This window comes from Saccopteryx bilineata, chromosome 4 (genome assembly GCF_036850765.1).
Source record: "Saccopteryx bilineata isolate mSacBil1 chromosome 4, mSacBil1_pri_phased_curated, whole genome shotgun sequence".
Taxonomy (NCBI): Eukaryota; Metazoa; Chordata; class Mammalia; order Chiroptera; family Emballonuridae; genus Saccopteryx; species Saccopteryx bilineata.
Window position 1 is genome coordinate 275,447,820 of NC_089493.1, and position 18,521 is coordinate 275,466,340.

Consider the following 18,521-nt stretch of genomic DNA (forward strand, 5'->3'; position numbering starts at 1 on the left):
CGCCGCTCAGCCCCTCTGCCCACACTGGCTCCTCCCCGCCCCGCACGCCAGCCGGCTCCCTCCCAACTCCCCAGACACGTGCTTGCCCACTGGCAGCACGCTCCCCACGTCTGTCCTCCTCCTTGTATTCCCAACACATTGATGTATGTCAGACAGTCAAATCAAACAGACCTATGGATTTGCTTCCCCAGTTAAAGATCATCGAGTCGGACTGGGGAGAGGCTCCCTCCCCTTGGTCCTTTCCTGCCTCCTCCCCTGTAGACGCCCCCATGTTGGTGAGCCATGCCGTCCTCCAGTCTCCCAAGCTTAAACCCGAGGATCACCCCGGACTCCCTCACGCTCCAACATCAGTTAGTCCCGTAGATGCCACCTCTGCAACGTCTCCCAAGCCCTCCGCCTCTTTCCATCACAACCTGAAGTCAAGTCGGCACTAAACTCCACCTAGACCGCCTCACTCAACCCCAGCTGCTGCACTGACCGCAGATCTCGGCCTGGCTCCTGTGTCTTCTCTCCCCACTCCGGATGCCAGGGCTGTGCCCTCTCTGCAGTCACCATGTTCCAGCCACACGGACCCTGGTTCCTCAGGGTGACCCCCCGGGTACACCACATGCATTCCCCACATGGGCCTTCTACACCAGCTACTCCCTCAGCCCGGTTTCAGTTCAAACCATCACCACCTCCAAGAAGCTTTCCCTGACTACCCTATCTCAGTAGTCCCTGCCTCCCACCCCAGCCAGTCACTGTACATCACATGAACCTATTTTATGAGCTTAATCAAAAACATGACCAATATCTGAAATGTCCTTGTTTGATTTCTTAGTTTTTCTACCTCCTATTAGAATGTAAGGTCCATAAAGACAGGGACCTTTTCTGTCTTAGTCACATGGTACACAGAAGGCACTCAGTAAGTAACTCCTGAATGCATGAATGCATGAATGAATGAATGAATGAATGCATATATGCCACAGCACTGGATCCTTCTAAAAAGATGTGGTTCGTTCGCTTATTAATCCACATATCCACTCAACACTTTTCTTAGGTACCTCCGATGTGCCAGGCACTAAATCACATGTGAGGAATATAGTGAAGCATAAGACTGACCTCAGGTAGCTACAGGCCCCCTCACTCCTGAAATTCCCTTCATCTCTCTGTTCAAAAACTTGCACTTGGTCATGATCTAGAACGTCTTCCCCACTCACCTGCTCCCGCTCTTCGCTGCAAGCCCCCTGAAGCGCGCGAGGACTTCATCTTCTCACCCTCTAATGCCCCCTCGGGGGCACAGCACTACAGTCAGATGCTTTACTGGGTCTCACAAAGCACAGTCAGACCCCACTGAGCATGTCACCTAACCGCTAGTGCCTACCAGTTTAAGCTATGGAACACAGCACTTTCATATGGAACATTAAAAGAAAACGATTAAATTCTAATTTTTCCAATAACTGTAACACTGGGTGGTCTGTTTAGGAAAGACTGTTATTTTCTTTGGGGATTTGTTCTATCTAGCTAATCTGCTACAATAACCATTCTCAAGTTCTGTAATTAAAGATATAAGTGTGATGAAAAACACATTTACCATCCATTCTGGGGTCTGGGGAGTTTACTCGGCCGCCTGTCACTCCATCCATTCCCATCACCGTGGTCCTTGCTCTGTCAGCTCTCACCCGGCCCCTTGCTTCCACCTGGCCCCCTGGGGACTCTTCTCAGCAAGGCAGCGCAGGAGCCATACTTCTCCTCTGCTCAGAACCTCATCCAGAGTGGGGCCACCTGTCACCTCGAGCGGCCCGCCAGGCCCTGCACAATCCGCCCCATTGTCTGCCCCATTCTCCCCCCTTCCTCCCTCCCGCCATTCTGGCCACCCTGGCCTCCTGGGCTCCCCCGACTCTCAGCCGCAGAGCCTTAGCACCTGCCCCGCCCCCTCTGCCTTAAAGCACCCTTCCCACAGATGGAAGCACAATCAACCACCTCTTCCATTTCAGGGCGCTGCTGAAGTGTCCCCTTCACAGTGAGGACGTCCCAAGAACACCCTGTAAGACTGCAACCCTTCTCAACCTTAAAACCACCATCTTCTTTTTTGCTTTACTTTTCTGGAGAACACGTATCACCTTCTAATATACTTTTTAATTTCCTTAAGTGTATTATTTTCTGGCACTGAACATGAATCCCATATAACAGGAATTTTTGCTCTTTTTGGTCACTGCTGTAAGCCCACCCCTAGAAAACTACCTGAATGCATGTTACTGGGACACAATAAACATGTTTCCCTGAACGAGGCAGATGTACCTAGGGCTCCAATTCTCTAAGATAAAGATATATAAGGGGCTGAGGTATCTAGTGGATTCCAGCTAAATGGGAAGAGTACAAGATTCTGGGTTTTCCAACAGCCCATCTAGATAAAATACTGATTTTTTTTTCTTAAAGATGTTTGCAATACCTGTGCCCAGGGAGAACACCTGTCCCTCCGGGAGACAGAGTCTTACCTCAATTTTCAGGCTGTCATGTTCCACTGTAAAGTCAAGTCTGGAAGGAGCAACGTCAAAGGTAATCCTCTCCCCTCGATAGAACGGAATCTGGAAGGAAGAGTCTGTTCACTATTAAGAGCCAATAATTTGACTCAACCATCAATATTAATAATTGACCTGGCCACCTACGAATGACGAGGGGTTTAAGGCAGGCCAAGGGAAACGATCATAACTGTGCCGACTGTGAAAGAGCAAGGCCTGCATTGCTGCAGCCTTTCCAGGTCAGAGTCTCATCCTAAGTAACTGCTAAATAAAATGTCACAAAATCGCGGGCCAACTATTTAGTCCTTCACGCCCAATGGCATCGACACTTCCCGCACTGTAAGAGTCCCAAAGAAAAACAGAACGGAAATGGCTCCACTCACCACAGTATAGCCCCCACTTGGCAAAGAATAGAAGGAGAAAGAGCCGTCTTCTTTGGAGACTGTGTAGCACAAGTAGACCAGGCTCTCATCTTGGGGCTGGAACCCAGGCACAGGCGCGACGCTGCAGCCCAGGACATCCTATGCCAGGAAAAATAAAACATGACTCGCTTTTCCACTTACAGGTTCTGATTATCATCAAACAGCCACACTATAGGAAAACTTTCCTAAGTTTTATTTCTCAAAATATGTATTTCTGAAATCTAGGATGTAATAGAGATAAAAGAAACAAAAATCTTTACATTCAAGTTAAAAATGGCAGTCTTGGGAAAAAGACACAATCATCCTTATCTACGATGGGTCAGACAAGAAAAGGGAGCTCAGGAGGGCAAAGACACAGGCCCAGCCTGACCTGTGGCGGCGCAATGGATAAAGCATCGACCTGGAATGCTGAGGTCACTGGTTTGAAACCCTGGGCTTGCTTGGTCAAGGCACATATAAGAAGCAACTATGAGACTGGCCCAAAGTCACATAGCCAGTAAGACACAGTGCTGGCTGAAATGGGTCTGACTGATTTTTCAAAACCTATGCACTTTACACCAAACACCACCACCTTCCAGTGTAGACAGCCAATGTCGTGTAAGTCAACCAAAAAACACAATGTTCTTAACTGTTGAAACTATAAACCAACCTTGACTGCATTTTTTTTTTTTTTTTTTTACAGAGACAGAGAGAGTCAGAGAGAGGGATAGACAGGGACAGACAGACAGGAATGGAGAGAGATGAGAAGCATCAATCATTAGTTTTTTGTTGCAACACCTTAGTTGTTCATTGATTGCTTTCTCATATGTGCCTTGACCGCGGGCCTTCAGCAGACCGAGTAACCCCTTGCTCGAACCAGCGACCTTGGGTCCAAGCTGGTGAGCTTTGCTCAAACCAGATGAGCCCGCGCTCAAGCTGGCGACCTCGGGGTCTTGAACCTGGGTCCTCTGCATCCCAGACCAACGCTCTATCCACTGCGCCACCGCCTGGTCAGGCTTGACTGCATTTTAAACAGTACATTCGCAGTCTCTTTTTCACTTTTCTTCCCTTACCTCTTTGCTTACTAACGAAGAAAAAAGAAGAAACTTCACTCCCCTCATGGGCTCCCCATCACTGCGGACAGAGCCAGACACGTTGTAGCCGGCCACTACCAGGGGACTGGCGGCGTTGGCATTGGAGTTGGTCACCCGCACAGTGGTGCTTGCCTACAAAAGAAGAGTTGAACTTCCACAAAAGGAAACACTCACAAAGTGACTAAGAACATGTAGACACGCTTAAGCTACAATATTAACTCGGAAAACAGTACCACGTAAAATCCCATCAGTAGTGCGATCACTATTTCTTCATGCGCGAAATGTAATTGAAATAAATATGGCAAAATGTAGGTGATGATAATTTCACCCATATGATGTTGTTTTACTTCTTTTATACTTTTTTACCTCCCAAATTTTCTGTTTCCACTCCTTTATTCTGTCCGTTTCAATGTTTTAAAATGAGCATGCCCTACTTTTTCCTGTGTTTAATAGTATATATGCATATATTTTTAAATCTACAGTACAAGTTATATGGAGAAAAGTACACACATGCTAAGTGCCCAGGACAGTGATTTTCACAAACTGAACACACCACGCAAACACTGTCAAAAACAGAACCGAACCAGCACCCGGAGCCCCACTCATGCTCACTTCCATCACTACCCCACCAGGGGGCACCATCGTTCTGACTTTTCACAGCATGCTTTACTTTGAAACACAATTTTATATTAATAGACTTAAATTCCTTTATGCATACTAGCAATGCAAGCCTTAAGATGTATTCTCTTTATAATGTGTAATCCATTGAGTTTTAAATAAAATATTTTATAAATCCTGAAAACCAGAAGTCCTAGACAGTAATCTAATACATCTGGCCTGAACCCACGCCATCCATTATAACTGCACAAAGCCTACAGAGTAAAAAAATAGAAACACGGATTCTGATGCTTCTCAAGCAAGAATGAGTCACAGACTCTGACTAATATTAAAGCTAATATGTCGAAATGACCCTTAAGTTTTATTTAAATCCTTACATAGTATGCTTCTTTTTTTTGAACTGTTATTATAAATTATTTCAAACAAAAAGATATGAGAAATACTCTGAAGAACACCTATACATGCTCTAACCAGCTAAAGACAAAGGACCAGAAACACAATCCAAGACCCTCGCGTCTCCCCTTCTTCCTCCCTGTATAGACGTCAGTATCTTAATTGACAGTGTTTGCCGTTCCCACCACATCTTTGTCATTTTCCTACGCATGAACATATCCATAACTGCTATCATGAGTGTTTTCAGTCCCTATACAAACAGGATCATATTTTCTTATCCTTCAGCAATTGGCCTTTTCCCTTCATCTTACGTTTTTAAATGTGGTCATATTGATGTATGTGGCTCTGACGCATTCATTATGGCTGACGTACAGAATTCGATTGTGCGGTGAAATACAATCCATCCTCCTCTGAATGAACATTTAGGTTATTTACAAGATTTTGCTATTGCAAACAAAGCTGCCGTAAACATTCTTATACGTTCTCCTTGGGCTCATGTATGTTTATAGAATGTTAAGTATATTTACAGAATATTGTTTTTGACTGAAAAAGTACAACAAAAGAAATCTCATCAGGTCCTTCTGCTGTTGTTTGCGCTTAAAACTGCCATAGTTAGTAACAAAACTATTTCACAGCAGGAAGACAATATTTTCACCTGAAACTGAAACCAAGACAAGCAACGTCTGCTACAGGGAGTTTCACCTTATGAATACCACCAACCTCAGCGGCAGCACCGCTGCATCTTCATTTACTCCCAGAAAACCCATAACTCGCTTCAGATACCGGACAGAAAACCCCTGCACCTGTCGTCTGTCCCCAAACCAGCAAACTGTTGGCATGCCAGAGACATAATAGAAACACTCACCTCTTTCAATGCCCAGGTTGGATGAGTTGCAAGGATTTCATAATCTCCAGGAAGAACTTTAAAGAATGCAAACCTAAGGAATACAAAATATCACTTAACTTACTCCCAACAACCTGAGTATTTCTAATTTTATGACTAATATGGGGAAGCACAAGAAAATAACATTCGCATTATCACAAACTTGCCACCAGCTAGTTAAATGAGCATAAAATTTCATCCATCATTGTGCAAATCTATATCAGACAGGAAGTACTGAGCACTTACTGTGTGCAAGGATAGGTACTCTGGGTACTGACAGGAAAGACGGTTTCTGGCCTAAAAACCTGTCACCGTGGTTTAGCAGGGATCAGCCATAGAACAGGCAAGTGAGTTTTAACAGAGGTGACAGGCATGGATAGGCAAGGAGAAGAGAAGTAATGTGTCCAAAGGCATAGAAATGGGGATGGAGGAGTCACGTGTGAAAACAGAGAACAGACCCGAAAGGCTAAGGCAGACACTAACCCAAGATCATGCTAATGACATCGGAGGGCAAAAGATAACCACCTCTGAATCCTATGCAAAAGGTTTAGATCTGTTATCAGAAACAAATGTGACATTCTGGCCTCTTATGCAAAGCAACAGTGACAAAATCAGAAGCCAATGAAGATCACTCAAGTAGCTATAGACTAACCAAGACCAGAGTGAGAGGAGCTGAGGTTGGAAATGGAAGGATTCTGACACATTTAACCCTTTAAATCTGCAAGGCACCGGACAACAAGAGGGCCAGTTCTTACAGAATGAACTACAAAGGCATTTTCCTTCCTCTGTGGTGGTCTTTTATTGTATCAAGCGTTGCCTATAGTAAGTGGATAAGGCTGGGCAGTCATTTTGCGACAATAAAACTGAAAGTGCCACAGGATGTTAGTAAGATACAGTGTATACTTCACGCTGGTGGTATCCCTGCTCTGCAAGTTACTGTCTTTGTTTAGTTAGTGCAGCTGAGAGTGATTCAGAAAGGTCAGGTCATTTTTCTCAGAGCCAAGGTCGACAGCAAACTACAGGCCTAGAAAAAATGAAAACCCCACACTCCTTCTATAGACTGGGGTTGGAGAGGCATCAATCAAATGGAAGGAAATGCTATTTCAAAACTAATTTCAACAATCATCATTTAAAAATTGAATAACTTCCTGACAGACTCATTATAAACATCAATTCTGCAGCTTAGTCAATTTTGTATATTCAAGTAGTTAGTAATGATCTGAATGCTTTCAAAATTATCAGTTGGAACTATTCTGTATCAATCTTGGCACATCTGTTAACATTTACAACTCACTGATATAAATCCATTAAATGAATGCTTTAAATTTGACTCAACAAGGTTAATTAAGTAGTCATCAGGTCGAACTACAAAACAATTTTGATGTAATAGTCATAAAATGATTTGTAAAAATCATAATGGAGCTAAACCTATATTGAGCTAACAGCTATTAAACACATATGTCAGGCCAGAGTTTGAAACACTGATACTATATAATTTAATCTTCCCAATAACCTTAGGCGGTAGATTTCATGACTATCATTTATAAATGAGGAAATGGAGGCCCAGAGGCGTTAAGTAACTCACCCAGGTCAAACAGCTACTAAATGGGAGAATCAGGATTCAAACTCAGGCTGCCGGGCTCCAGAGTCAGTGCCAACCATTAAATGAAGGCCAACTATGTGCCAGTAGGTGCTTGCTAGGCATTATCTCATATTTAGTAATCCCATCAACGCTAGCTGCCATGGGTCAAATGACTTCCATTTAACAGATGAAGAACTTGAGGCCCTGAGGGGCATGAATTTGTCTAAACTTCAGAGGCCAAAGGAGGATTTGAGCCCAAATCTCCCTAAATCTGAAGCTCCCCTCACCCCGGTCACACAGCCCCGCTCTAGCTACGAGGCAGGACGGCCCAAACCGGACTCACTTTCCACCAGGCTGTGTCACCGTGGACTGGATCTTCCCTTCGGGCCCGGTGCTTCTCAGGGACACCTGAACTCCTGCAGGACCCAGGGGCTGCCCTTTGCTGAGAACCTGTCATGGAGAGGGAACAGTAACAGATAATAACACTTTGTCTCATTGACTCTAAGACCCACCAGTTAAAGATGCACAACTATGTTACAAAGGCTGGAGTACAGAGAAGATGCTCTTCTCTAACCGGAAACCCACCCATAAAGACGGCACAAAGGACGTCACTCCCAGTGTAAAGGGGAAGCAGCAGGCTGGCCGTGCAGAAAGGGATGGCAAGGAATCGTGAGCATCTCGGCCTTGATGCTGGACTGGGGGGGGGGGGGGGGGGGGGCTGTTCCCTGAGAATCGGTCCCTAGAAAAAGCCTCCCCTCGCACTTACACGCTAACAGCCGGGCCTCGATGCTGGACTGGGGGGGGGGGGACGCTGTTCCCTGAGAATCGGTCCCTAGAAAAGGCCTCCCCTCGCACTTACACGCTAACAGCCTCTACTCTTCAAGAGGAAGAGTAGCAACCTAGATCTGGCCCCTAAACTATTGAGTTTCCAGATCTTCTTGAAGCTTATTTGTAGGTCTCATGTACAAAGTCCCCATGTTAAAAAATCCTGCTTTTCAATTTTTTTAATTGGGGTACAGGTTTAGGTATGCAACTCAATAAAATATCATCTTCACACTGCCTTGTGTGCCCATCACCCCAAGCCAAGTCTCTTTTGTTCCCACACACCCCCCACTCTGCCCACCCCCACCTATCCTCACCCCCTTTCCCTCTGGCTCCCACCACACCGCTGTCTATGTCTACGTTTTATATATATATATGGGTCTTCTTTACTTAATTCCTTCACCTTCCATCACCTACTCTCCCAATATATATGGGTCTTCTTTACTTAATTCCTTCACCTTCCATCACTTACTCTCCCAATATATATGGGTCTTCTTTACTTAATTCCTTCACCTTCCATCACCTCCTCTCCCAACCGCCCTCCCCTCTGGCAGCGTCAGTCTGTTCCATGTGTCCATTTCTCTGTGTCTGTTCTGTTTGTCAGTTTATTTGTTCATTAGATTCCACATATGAGTGAGATCATATGGTACTTGTCTTTCTCTGACTGGCTTATTTCACTTAGCAGAATAGTCTCCAGGTCCATCGATGCTGTCGCAAAAGGTAAAGATTTCCTTCTTTTTTATGGTCATGTGGTATTCCATTATGTAAATGTACCACAGCTTTTTTATCTACTCGTTTACTGATGGGCACTTGGGCTGTTTCCAGATCTTCGCTCTGGCAAATAATGCTGCAGTGAACATGGGGGTGTGTATATTCTTTCAAATTAGTGTTTCTAGATTCTGAGGACATATTCCCAGAAGTGGGATCGCTGGGTCAAAAGGCAGTTCCATTTTCAATGCTTTGAGAAAAAAAGTCCTGCTTTTGTAAAGATAAGACTCAATGTATATACTACAGAGCAAATGTTAAAAATCACAAAGTTCTGAGGCCAAACCTTTCCGTTCACAGAGAAGCCCGTGAACACAAAGTTGATGTCCCCGCCCTTCGTGCAGATGTCACTGACGCCATCCACATAGAGCTCCACATTCGTCGGCTCTGAGCAATGAAGACGGGAACAGCATAAGACACAAGAGCAAGTTTAGTTCTGGGATAAGGTGAAACTGTCTAGATAAAATACATTTCATTGGGTAACTTTCATTTCATTTATTTTCAAGCACTTAATACATTTGCATCTTTGTTCAAAATCCAAAGATACAAAAGGCAGGCAGGGCAAATCTCCCTCCCACCCCTATTCCTTCCAGTGGTAGGCAAACTCATTAGTCAACAGAGCCAAATATCAACAATACGACGATTGAAATTTCTTTTGAGAGCCAAATTTTTTAAACTTAAATTATATTGTATAGGTAGGTACATTCCTTATCGAGGTAGCGCCCACACGTGGTATTTTGTGGAAGAGCCCCACTCAAGGGGCCAAAGAGCCGCATGTGGCTCGCGAGCTGCAGTTTGCCGACCACTGCAAAGCTTACACACTTGTTTTCCTGCCCCCAAAGGAACCAGTGTTTAGGGCAGGGGTCCCCAAACTATGGCCCGCGGGCCGCATGCAGCCCCCTGAGGCCATTTATCTGGCCCCCGCTGCACTTCCAGAAGGGGCACCTCTTTCATTGGTGGTCAGTGAGAGGAGCATAGTTCCCATTGAAATACTGGTCAGTTTGTTGATTTAAATTTACTTGTTCTTTATTTTAAATATTGTATTTGTTCCCATTTTGTTTTTTTTTTACTTTAAAATAAGATATGTGCAGTGTGCATAGGGATTTGTTCATAGTTTTTTTTATAGTCCGGCCCTCCAACGGTCTGAGGGACAGTAACTGGCCCCCTGTATAAAAAGTTTGGGGACCCCTGGTTTAGGGTATAATATACTCTTATAACAGCCAGTCAGCCAAGCTGTATCTCCGAGTCCCATGGAAAATTCCACCAAACGGCTATATTCACTGAATGCCTACCCTAGGCCAGCCACTGAGCTAAGTGCATTTAATCCTCACAACTAGCTTAAGGGGTAGGCAGTAACATTTACAACTGATTGATGGATAAACTGAGGCATAGAAAGATTAATGGATCTCTCAAAGTCACAGCGCTTGTGAGTTAAGAGTCCCAATTCAACCCCTAAAAATCTGGCTCCAGGTCAGTCCCCTGTCCAAACTACATGGGAACGGCCATACTAAAGCAGGGCCATAAACTCCAGTGCCCCCAGGCAACAAATGGGTAAGAGTAAGCAGGCAGGCCAAGAGGGGACCACAGGGAATGAAAGGGGAAGTCCTATTCAGCTTCCGTCAACCGCAGGCAGGCACAGGGCCCAGGGCTGCCGGATCCTCCAACTTGTCAAGAAAAACTGCAAATCCCGATTATAGGTGACTTTTCAATATTAACTAATTCAATTTTTTTTAAAATGAAGTTGAGGTTTTAAAAGGTGAAGAAGAATGTGCAGTGATAAGCAGAGAGAAAAAATGGGAAAAATCAAAAGAATTTTAGGCAAAGCGAAAATTACGAATGGACAGATGACTTGAACAAGCATCTCACAAAAGAGAATATCCAAATGGCCAATAAACATAAAAAAGTGTTCAAGCTCACTGACCATTAAGCAAATGCAAATTAAAGCCACAGTGAGATACCACCATGTCCCCGCCAGAAATGACCAAGTTGGGAAGACTGGCCCGCCAAGCACTGGTGAGAACGCGGAGCACCTGCACCCTCACCCACGGCTGGTGGGACAGAAGCTGCTCCGCCCACGTGCATGTGGGCCAGCGCCACTAGCGCTGAGCGTACAAAAATTCTATCAACCACTTATTTCATTCCTGGTATATTCTCAACAGAAATGCAAACACACATGCACCAAAAGATACGCACAAGTATGTTTGCAGGAGCACTATTCTTAGTGGCCAAAATAAGGAGGCAACCCATCAAAAGTAGAAGGGATAGTCACTTTATATTCATCCAGCAAGAGAATGAAGTAACTAGAGCTACACATAATATGAATGAACCTCCTGAAAAATGTTGAGAGAGAGAAACCAAATACAAAAATGTTCCTTGCGTAGTTCCCTTTATATCAAGTTCAAAACAGAAAATAACGAATCTGTAATTTTAGGTCAGGGTGGTGGCCACCTGTGGGGTGGGTGGGGTGGAGCAGTTAATGGGTGTCAGTGGGGGTGGATAAAGTCCCATTTCACCATCTGGGTGGCAGTCACACGTGTGAGCTCATTTGGTGAAAATTACTCATGATAAGTACACTTTCCTGAAAGTATGTTATAATTCAGTTTTTAGAAAAAGCTTGTTGCCCTGGCCAGGTAGAGCGGTTGTTGGAGCACTGTCCCAAAGCGTAGAAAAAGCTTGTTGGCCCTGGCCGGTTGGCTCAGTGGTAGAGCGTCGGCCTGGCGTGCAGGAGTCCCGGGTTCGATTCCCGGCCAGGGCACACAGGAGAGGTGCCCATCTGCTTCTCTACCCCTCCCTCTCTCCTTCCTCTCTGTCTCTCTCTTCCCCTCCCACAGCCAAGGCTTCATTGGAGCATAGTTGGCCCGGGCACTGAGGATGGCTCCATGGCCTCTGCCTCAGGCGCTAGAATGGCTCTGGTTGCAACAGAGCAACGCCCCAGATGGGCAGAGCATTGCCCTCTGGTGGGCGTGCCGGGTGGATCCCAGTTGGACACATGCGGGAGTCTATCTGACTGCCTTCCCGTTTCTAACTTCAGAAAAATACAAAAAAAAAAAAAAGAAAAAGCTTGTCAAAAGAAAACGCACTGGCAGGAGGGAAGGGTCCACAGACACTCGGACCGGCTGCCAATCTGTCACCTCTATTTTAGCTGTCAGTGGGGCTGGTTTCCCCTCTGGCTTTCTGGAATGCACCGGCCACGGAGCCAAATCCGCTCCCTGGGCTTCCCTTTGCCTGTCATGATGGCAGGGACTCCATTCCTCCTTGTCTCACTCACAAGCCAGCCTGGCAAAAAACAGCCAGGGCCCCCACTCCCGCCCCCAGGCTACAGAACAGGGGTGGCACACATCTACTACACGCGAAAGCCAACAGGCTCTCCTCTCCAAAGTCGTCGGCCAGGTCAGAGCAGAACCTCTCTTCGGAACCCAACCCCAGTCCCACCTCTCCAACTTTCCCAAAAGGCAGTGACTTTTTGCTAAAAGCTCAGGAATATTTTGAGCTTTTGTTTGTATATGCGCAGAAAGGCTGCTTTTCAGTCTCTACTAATTAATTGCTCACGATGTGCCAGCCATTCTGAACACACAAGCACTTTGGCCGATTAGTCCTCCAGGTCTCCTGTGAGGCAGGTGCTATTCCTCTCCTGAGCCCCAAGCAAGGAGACGGACATGGGAACAGGGGAGGTGACTCGTTCAAGGTCATCACAGAGCTGGTAAGGCCCAAAGCTGCCAGATCCTCTGGTCTCTGGACTTCTATGTCAAATCTCACAATGTTTAATGTTACAAGTAACTCACTAAAAAAAATTTAAAAAAATTAAAAATAGTACTAATACTGAGGGAGCTAAGAGAGAAGCCATACTGGGGCAGGAACCAAGTCCCTGCTCCTGAGCTCTATATATAACCCCACTGCCACTTAATGAATGAAACGGCAACAGAAGAGTTTCCTGAGAAAGGGACCAGCGCAGACGTCTATTTTAAGAAAGATGACAAGAAACTGTAAGGCGGCTCTAAGGTAAATCCAATCTACTCTGACGCGACAAGGCAAGGGTTCCTCTTCTACACGAAAATTGAGTCCTTAATATTTTAGCAGTCCATGAACTCTGTCCACTTAAATTAACAGTCAGCACACAATCTGGTTGTTCGGTTAACTTACCAAAACTCCACCCTTGGGGAGGCTCAATCTTCAGAATAAAATCTCCCTAAGAGAGGGGGAAAAAAAGGAAAAGAATGAGAACCAATGACCCTTCAACTTGCTTGACTTAGTTTACTGCTATCACTTAATCTAGAACTTTTATACCGGAAATGAAATTCCAAGCATAAGTTGAAGCTGATCACCAGCAGTTCCCATCTAACCCATCCGAAAACATCACGCTGAAGCCCAAGAGAATTCTAAAGACACCAAAGTCAGCCACTCATTGTTTTTTGATCCCAGATATACCATTAGTAAATCTCCTATTAACCCACATGTGTCTGAGGTTGCTAGGGTCAGCACGCATTTTCAGGAACTAAATTCATTTCTTAAAATTAGATTTGACTCATACACCCTGGTTTCTTAATACTGTCTTAATAGTAAAAATAATAATAATAAAATAAATAAATAAATAAAGATTTCAAGACCCAGCTACTCCACCTCTAAAATCAATCTTATATACAGGTTGTGGCAAAAGTAGGTTCGCAGTTGTGAGTACATGAATTCTTGTATTATTATTTATTAGTTATTGTCTTTTTTTTCCATACAAACAAGTGTAAACCTACTTTTGCCCTATCCTGTGTTGTGCATGAAGATGTAAGTTCAAGAATATTTGTTGTGCCTGACCAGGCAGTGGCGCAGTGGATAGAGCATCGGACTGGGATGAGGAGGACCCGGGTTCGAGACCCCGAGGTCGCCAGCTTGAGCGCAGGTTCATCTGGTTTGAGCAAAGCTCACCAACTTGGATCCAAGGTCACTGGCTTGAGCAAGGGGTTACTCGGTCTGCTGAAGGCCCACGGTCAAGGCACATATGAGAAAGCAATCAATGAACAACTAAGGTCGCAACAAAAAATTAATGATTGATGCTTCTCATCTCTCCCTGTTCCTGTCTGTCTGTCCCTGTCTATCCCTCTCTATGTCTTTGTAAAAAAAAAAAAAAAAAAAAAAGAATATTTGTTGCACCACAATGAGATACCACCTCACACCAGTCAGAATGGCACTCATCAACAAAACAACACAGAGTAAGTGCTGGCGAGGATGTGAAGAAAAGGAAGTCCTCCTGCACTGCTGGTGGGAATGCAGACTGGTGTAACCACTGTGGAAAACAGTATGGAGATTCCTAAAAACATTAAAAATGGAACTGTCTTTTGACTCAGCTATCTCACTTTTAGGAATATACCCCAAGAACACCATAGAATGGCTCTAAAAGGAGAAATGCACCCCGTGTTTATGGCAGCATTGTTCACAATAACAAAGATCTGGAAACAGCCCAAGTGTCCATCAGTGGACGAGTGGATTAAAAAGCTGTGGTACATATACACAATGGAATACTATGGGGCCATGAAAAAGAAGAAAATCTTACCTTTTGTGACAACATGGATGGACCTGGAAACTATTATGTTAAGTGAAATAAGCCAGGCAGAATAAGTCAAAGAAAAATATCATATGACCTCACTCATTTGAGGAATCCAATGAACAATGAGAACTGAGGAACAGAATTGAGACAGAGGAGGGATCAAAGGGACCAGAGGAAAAGAGGACAGAGGGAAAGGGGAGGATAGGATGGAATAAACCTGAAGGGAAGGGGGTAGGGCGCTGTGGGGAGGGGGACAAGGGAGATGTTGAGGGGAATACGGGGGAGAAGGGATGCATTCGGGGCAACACTAGAATCTATGTAAACACAATAAATTAAAATCAATAAAATAAAAAGAACTTGCAGTAAAAATATTATGATTTTAAAGTTATAATATATGTCCAGTAATTCATTTATCAAAAAGAAATGTGGGAAAAAAAAAAGATTCCTAGGCAGAAAAATTAAATAGAAAAAAAAAGGGGGGGGGGGAGGGGGAGGGGCACAAAGAGAACTAGATAGAGGGTGACAGGACAATCTGACTTTGGGTGATGGGTATGCAACATAATTGAACTTTAAGATAACCTGGACATATTATCTTTGAATATATGTATCTTGATTTACTGATGTCACCCCATTAAAAATAAATACAATAAAAAAAAATAAAAAAAAATATTTATTGCTATGTTGTATTAATAATTTTAAAAATTGGAAAAAGTCTCCGTCTATCAATAGAGTAATGGTTAAATAAATGACTGCTTTGGTCATGCTATGTGGCCATTGAAAAGAAGGCAGTCAATCTACACATGTTGTGTTGAAAGGTGCCAAGATATTACCATAGGGGGAAAAAAGCCAAATGCAGAGTCAGTCCTATGATTTGACTCCATTTGTTTTAAAGTCAAAATCAAAACTATGTATATTGACTATTTTTGCAACTTGCTGTGAATCTATATTTATTTCCTAGTAAACAGATGGAACGTGGGGAAGATAGGGGGTAGAAGGACAAATATACACAGATACCCATCTAGGTGCACGCGTGTTCACATATGTCTATGTATACGCACGTGCCTGTGTATTCGCACGTCTCTGAGTAACTGTACACACAGAGAAAGCAGTCTGTGAGGATACACACAGAAACTTTTATCAAAGGTCATCACCGCTGCTGGGGATAAAAGATAACGTATACTTCTAAAGAGCTTAACTTTTTTTTTTTTCACAAAGCTCATAAATTCACATATTACTTGTATAAATTTTTTAAACAACATTTAAAGCTGCCTGTAAGTGAGGCGTTCTGTTAAATCAGGGTTTTTCAAACCTGACACTACAGAGGTCTGTCTGTCCGGAGCAGTGTGGCGGGACGCTCAGCTTCCTTCCTGGCACTCACGCACTAGAGGGCTGGAGTACCCCCCCCCTTCCCTATGGGTGCAACAACCGGAAACGTCTCGAGGCACTGCCCACTGTCTCGGAGACCTTGAGAAACACTACAGTCAGTCAAACCCCTCCGTGAGCCGTCTCCTCCAGAATCTGGCCCAAACTGTCACATTCCACTTATGATTTACAAACCAGAGGAGCACTACTCCCGTGGGAAAGGCCGGCCCGCTGCTCAGCAGAGCCCTGGGGGCCACACCAGTTCCCATTATAACAGACTATATTACCCAGTCCTCTTACCTTATCATACAAGGGGATCATAAAGTAACCATTGTTAGGGGCACAGTCTGTCTGGTATTTCAAAGTCCCATGCTTGGTGTACAACTTTATCTAGAAAGAAAGGAAAGAGAAGTCATAATATTGCCTTTGAGAGTCAGCTATGTACATTACGCCTGAATGCATCTGATCAATGCATTTGCTGAAGACCTACCATAAGCTGCTATTAACACTGGGCATGCTGAGAGAGAGAAATAAGTACTTCCAAAATATGATCCTTTTCCAGATTAGAAACCATCTAAAGTCTACCCTCGACAGTTATATTTTTTAATGCTTTTTTTTTATTTTAGTGACAGTTTCTAGGTTGTTTCTGGATCTAAAACTTTCAAACTTGCTGCTAGTAAGGTGCTTGTTAAATGCAATTCCTGAGCACCACTTCTGTTTCTAAACTAGGAGTTCTGGGGTCAAGCCAAAGATCTGCATTACTAACCCCAAATGATTCCCAATAATTACAGTAACACTCATCTAAAATCTTTTTTATTTTTCTCTTTTATTTTCATTCTCAGGACAAAAACATATTAAAAGACATTTCATATGTCATCTCCTCAAAGACTCTCTAAAACTCTTGCATCCTGAGTATTCCCAGACACAAGCTGTTAACCCACTAAGATGCTCAAGTAACGTCTGAGTCTCCCACACACTGGGTGACCTTGGACAAGTCATTTACCCTCCTGAGGTCCTTTGTTTCTTCACAGGTAAAAAGAGAGCCATTCCCCTTCATGATGGCTGACAGATTCGCACCAATATATATTAAGCACCTGGCACAGAGTATGGACTCAAAAAAAATGTAGCCTGAGGCCCTGGCCAGTTGACTCAGTGGTAGAGCGTCGGCCTGGCGTGCAGAAGTCCAGGGTTCGATTCCCGGCCAGGGCACACAGGAGAAGCACCCATCTGCTTCTCCACCCCTCCCCCTCTCCTTCCTCTCTGTCTCTCTCTCTTCCCCTCCCGTAGCGAGGCTCCACTGGAGCAAAGATGGCCCTGGCGCTGGGGATGGCTCCTTGGCCTCTGCCCCAGGCGCTAGAGTGGCTCTGGTCACAACAGAGCAACGCCCCAGAGGGGCAGAGCATCATCGCCCCTGGTGGGCAGAGTGTTGCCCCTGGTGGGCGTGCCGGGTGGATCCCAGTCGGGCGCATGCAGTAGTCTGTCTGACTGTCTCTCCCCATTTCCAGCTTCAGAAAAATACAAAAAAAATAATAAAATAAAATAAAAAATGTAGCCTGCATTACTATTTACTATTACTACTTTACTAAATTACTATTTTGTATTACCAACATGTCTCTGAAGAAAAAAAGCAGTGTGATGTCAGGGCCGAGATTCAAAAAAGATTTCCTAAACCTACCTGCATGGATCAATCACTCTGAGCCTCAGTTTCTACATCTATAAAAGGAAGCAATTGGATCTCAACTCTAAAATGTTAATGTGACCACGATACGGAAATGACAGAGTGGCCTCATACCAGCTAAGGAGATGTAAGAGGCAGCAAACTCACAACATACACACCTAGGAAAGGAACTGAGTTAAATTACACATGGACTGTAAGTGCCCCATGGGTGTGACCCACCTTTCACTCCACAGTGCCTGCGACAAAGTCTTGTTTAGCGTAGGTACTCACTAAACATAAATTTAAAATAAATACTCAGTGACTCCGTTACAGGCCGTGAAGGAAATCAGATGCACAAACTTAAAGCAGAGACTGAAAATTCACCTGTCTGGAGGGGTCAGGGAAGCAGTGTCAACGGGCATGCATTTAAAGGGAGACAGATCACTATCATCCACAGTCAAGTTTGGTGGCCCTAAGATCAGCTGGTTTTCCAGAAAAATTGTCAAAGTATCAGCAACCAATATAATTTTTCTTCTCTAAAGATATTTTCCTCTTGTGTTCACTAAACTGCTATACCCCCACCCTGGACATTTTCAGTACATGCAGAGGCTCAAGCAATAGTTACTGCTGAATGAATATAATGGAAAAACACAGAGAAGGGAAGAAGGCTGGAGAAGAGTCAAAGTAATTTTAGTAGGAAACAGAAAATACAATCAAGAAATGATTGTGAAATATTGTGAATACCTGCATGTCTTCCATAAAGTACAGCTCAGGACACAGGGTGGCAATATATATTACACACATGAAATGTCTGATTTCATCATCAGAAATTATGAAAGAATAAATGTGTCAGACCATCTGGACAGGCATCCCTGGGGCTCAAGGAACACCACTTCATACTGGGTCACAA

The 18,521-nt window shown here is 44.3% G+C and overlaps 1 protein-coding gene across 1 annotated transcript in view; it reads right to left on the reverse strand.

Moving 5' to 3' along the window:
• The window catches only part of LOC136334482 (BOS complex subunit NOMO1), a 55,828-nt gene that overhangs the window by 35,418 nt on the left and 1,889 nt on the right, over positions 1 to 18,521 (reverse strand). The window contains exons 2-9 of the mRNA XM_066274757.1: positions 16,255 to 16,344; positions 13,200 to 13,245; positions 9,346 to 9,446; positions 7,816 to 7,922; positions 5,873 to 5,945; positions 3,976 to 4,128; positions 2,885 to 3,022; positions 2,478 to 2,567 (exon numbers count right to left, since the gene is read on the reverse strand). Coding sequence (XP_066130854.1) covers positions 2,478 to 2,567; positions 2,885 to 3,022; positions 3,976 to 4,128; positions 5,873 to 5,945; positions 7,816 to 7,922; positions 9,346 to 9,446; positions 13,200 to 13,245; positions 16,255 to 16,344 — 798 coding nt within the window. The remainder of the gene's footprint in view (positions 1 to 2,477; positions 2,568 to 2,884; positions 3,023 to 3,975; positions 4,129 to 5,872; positions 5,946 to 7,815; positions 7,923 to 9,345; positions 9,447 to 13,199; positions 13,246 to 16,254; positions 16,345 to 18,521) is intronic.